General features: G+C 34.8%; 1 protein-coding gene across 1 annotated transcript; it reads left to right on the top strand.

Moving 5' to 3' along the window:
- The first annotated feature begins 857 nt into the window (after positions 1 to 857).
- LOC111379180 (probable polyol transporter 6) lies at positions 858 to 3,518 on the top strand. The gene is made up of 2 exons (XM_023002521.1): positions 858 to 1,200; positions 1,883 to 3,518. Exons 1-2 carry the CDS (start codon positions 1,101 to 1,103, stop codon positions 3,280 to 3,282), a joined length of 1,500 nt encoding a protein of 499 aa, XP_022858289.1. The 5' UTR covers positions 858 to 1,100; the 3' UTR covers positions 3,283 to 3,518.
- The last annotated feature ends 807 nt before the right edge of the window (positions 3,519 to 4,325 follow it).

Genomic DNA, 4,325 nt, shown 5'->3' with positions numbered 1-4,325 from the left:
TTCAATATGTAATAAATATTACAAAATTATTGTCATTTATGAAATATATGTTATCAATTATGAATTAATTAACATTAACATTAATCTAGATTCAATGAATTTTCATTTGATGAATTTTGAATTATCATAAATGAATTTATTAATATTCACGTATCTAAAATTTTTAATGGGTATTTGAACTTATTTGTTAACAATTAATTTTTATATATCAAATGTAATATAAAAGATTGCCCATTTATAATATTTAATCATTACAAAAAATTTGACTCATAGAAATTGAGTTTTTAGAGTACAATTTGAATATAATTTTCTTCTCTTAAATTTCTATGCAAAATTATAGTTTTTTTTAATTCGTTTGAGACTCATCAAATCCTCCAACAAATTAGTATCTAATATTATTTTTACATCACTTATAATATATTTTAGAATAACGTGTAATGCACGTTCAACTTTGACTATGACAATTGCAATATTGCGCACATAAATTATATATACCACAAAAAAAAAACACAATATATGCATTTCCAAATAATGTATGTCAAACCCGGCGTCTTATGGGGAAATAGGTTACGATTTGGGTTCTTAGTTATCCACAAACATTGTCAAAACAAAATTGTCTAAAAATCCTCTTACACACACACAAATGAAGGAAATGATGCAGTATTCTTTGAATTAGGAAAAGAGGAAAATTGCAAATGTATTTGTTCTTCCTGCAGTTGAATCAATATTTTTTTTTAATAATTATTCTTTACAGAAAAGCCCACATTCTATATTATTTTCTTATCTTTTATATAAGTATATTCTTGGACCCTTTTTTTCTTTGTGTATACTGGCTCGAAATAAATAATTTAGATCTTATTTGGAATATTTTGTTTCCACTTGGTCTTGATTGTCTTGTGTGTATAGAAAAATATCCTCAAGTTGGCGAAGGGAACTCTGTGGGTTCCACCAGAACTGTGCATGTTGTCAAGTGTTTACTTTTTCTTCATCTGAAGTATACAGCCAAAGTATTATATATATTGTGTTAGTTTTGGATCGAAAGAATCAAGAAACCAGTATCAGTATAGTATAGGAGGATAGTGTTGTTTTTGCAAATAACAATGGAAAGTGTAGTTGGAGGGGAGAACCAAAGAAGGCTTAACAAGTATGCCTGTGCTTGTGCTATTGTTGGTTCGATGATATCTATCATATTCGGCTATGGTAAGCTTTTCACCAGGATCCCGACCCATCCTTTTCATATATTTTCCATGTTCAGTTGTCGAGATGAATTATGCGTTCTTTTTATTTGTTGAATTTTCGGCGAACGTGTATACACATGTTTGATTCTAGAAAATGGATCATAAGAGCCAAAAGAGGGAATTAAAAAATAAATATACTAAAGTATGAGATCACAAGGTATGTTACTTCAATATGCACGATTCTACTTGGAGTTCAACATCTGAACTTTTGTTGCTACTTTTTAAATCACGTTTATATAATTGCTCTATTCATACTTATGATTCTTATGGTGTATAATCTTGATATGACACAATCAAAATATGTTTGAGGTTGCATAAAAGTTGACTATGCTTTGAAGACTAGATTCTGATATCTTAAATTTGGAGATAGCTGGTAAGTAAATATAAGCAAAGCAGTCGAGACAATTTACTCCAATATTGGTTGATTAGGCATCATGGATTGAAGCGGGGTTCAACGGATCATTCAAAATTCAATATTATATTGACATCCTTCTATGAATAACAAGAAAACTTTTCTATTTTTTACAAGCTTCGCTGCTATCTTCTTAAGTCCCATGAAAATTTTGCACAACTTAAAAAACTAAACATGTCACGAAGATTAAATAAGTACGAGTAATCTGATTTACAATGTTTGTTGCTTGTAGATACGGGTGTTATGAGTGGAGCAATGATTTTCATAAAAGAAGAATTCGAAGTAAAGGAAGCTCAACTGGAAGTGCTCGCCGGAATCCTTAACCTGTGCGCTCTTGTGGGTTCTCTCTGCGCCGGGAGAACCTCTGATTACATTGGCCGAAGATACACAATAGCATTGGCATCCTTAATCTTCATGCTTGGTTCAGTTTTAATGGGCTATTCTCCAAATTACAACGTTCTTTTGGCCGGAAGGTGCATCGCCGGCGTCGGCGTAGGCTTTGCACTCATGATAGCACCCGTTTATGCAGCCGAAATATCGTCTCCAAAAACCCGAGGATTCCTATCATCTTTACCAGAAATTGGCATCAGCATTGGAATTTTACTTGGCTATATATCCAACAATTTGTTCGCAAAGCTGACACTGAAACTCGGGTGGCGGGTGATGCTCGGAATTGCAGCAATCCCTTCACTTATCTTGGCCATCGGAATTCTGAAGATGCCGGAATCCCCACGGTGGCTTATAATGAAGGGCCGAATTGGAGAGGCCAAGAAAATCATGTACAAAGTGTGTGACGATGAAGAAGAAGCTCAACAGCGATTAAAAGACATTAAACGGGCCGCCGGAATCGACGAGAATTGTACTGATGACATTGTACAAATCTCAAAATCCGGTCAAAAGGCTCAGACAGGCGGCGTCTGGAAAGAATTGCTGTTGAAACCAACTCCGACAGTCCGCAGAATGTTACTTGCTGGCGTCGGAATTCATTTCTTCGAACATGCTACCGGAACCGAAGCTGTTATACTATATGGTCCAAGAATCTTCAAAAAGGCAGGCGTTACAGCCCGGAAAAAGCTTCTGCTCGCCACAGTTGGAGTGGGTCTCACTAAATTAATATTTATAACAATATCCACCTTCATAATTGACAGAGTTGGCCGGAGGAAGCTCCTAATAACCAGCATCGCCGGAATGATTGTGTCATTAACTGGACTCGCAACTTGCCTGACTGTAGTTGAACAATCCGATGAAAAGCTCATCTGGGCACTGGTGATGAGCCTTATCTTTGTGTATACATTCATAATGTTCTTCAATGTGGGACTTTGCCCTGTATGTTGGGTGTATAGCGCAGAGATATTTCCGATGAAGCTCCGGGCGGCGGGGGCCAGTGTCAGCGTGGCAGTGAACAGGGTGATGAACGCCACTGTTTCTATGACGTTTTTATCGTTGTCGAATGCCATAACCATAGGCGGCGCTTTCTATTTGTACGCCGGAATGGCGGTGTTGGCTTTGTTTTTCGTTTATTTCTGCTTGCCGGAGACAAAGGGGCGGAGCCTGGAGGATATGGAGGAGATATTCAGCAAACATTCCATTGCTAAGAATTCCAAGAAGGAATTGGAGCTTGCGAACAGTTAATTGAAATTATGCATCAATGTTTGATTGCTGAAATCAGGATCAGAATTGAAGAACCAGCTCCAAATTCTTAGAATTGGTATTAGAAATGTATTTATACGATTTAAAATGATATTCATAAGAGTAGTTTGCAAATCAATCAAGTTGTAATAGAAATGGTTCCATGGATTAATGATCAAGTTGATGTTTATCTAAGATGCGCTCAAAAGTTATATAGTAGGTTCAATTTTTGTTGTTAAGATGATGAAATTGTGAGTAATGGAAATGACCAAGTGATAGTAAGCTCAGAGGATATCGATGAAAATAGTTCAAGGTGCGAGCAAAAATATTTACAAACGATGATACGATTACTTATCATGTACAGTAAACGACGCGGGATTGAAAATAAGAGAAAGAAAAACGTATTAAAATTTTAATGAGGCCAAATTTTACTTATTTAATTAACCACATCACAAATATTCTGTCGATCGAGTAAGCAGTCAAGTAGGAAATTGTAGGCACAGATCCGAACTTTTAGCCAAACTGTATTCATAATTAATTTTATTAATAGATTGAAGAAGTGGGTCGAAAGAAAATGAAATTTGAAATAGACAGACATTCCAGTTTCGATTATCTATTTGGTTGACCCACACTAGATGTTGACATTCAATTTTCAAAATCAAAACAATTTTTTTTTTATATTAATTAACAATATACAAAGATTTTCGATTTGTTGTATTTTCAGATTTTTGTGGAGGAGAGTATCAGAATATTATGGATAACAATTATGCAAAAGATAAAGCTTGTGACTTATTGAAGAGATAAGAATGTTAACAAAAAAAAGAGTACGAATATGTAATAGAAGCTTATTAATGGACATCGACACAAAATACTAAATGAATGTCAACTTACAGTTGGACAAATTTGTAAAGACAATAACGTACCATGTGACAAACTCATGGGTCTAAAATTCCACATTTCTTTGTCTATTTCTACTTTCATGACACTCCAAACCCTAGAAGAGTGTGCTTGCACGAAAAATATCATTTTTTCATCCAAATTATTTT

Source organism: Olea europaea, unplaced genomic scaffold, assembly GCF_002742605.1.
Source record: "Olea europaea var. sylvestris unplaced genomic scaffold, O_europaea_v1 scaffold1941, whole genome shotgun sequence".
Taxonomy (NCBI): Eukaryota; Viridiplantae; Streptophyta; class Magnoliopsida; order Lamiales; family Oleaceae; genus Olea; species Olea europaea.
Note: the sequence above shows the minus strand (reverse complement) of the source record. Positions and strands in the feature narration are given on the sequence as shown.

Coding starts and splice junctions, on each gene's coding strand:
- LOC111379180 (XM_023002521.1), top strand. CDS start 1,101: ATGGAAAGTGTAGTTGGAGGGGAGAACCAAAGAAGGCTTAACAAGTAT. Junction 1,201..1,882: donor ATCTATCATATTCGGCTATG/GTAAGCTTTTCA, acceptor TGTTGCTTGTAG/ATACGGGTGTTATGAGTGGA.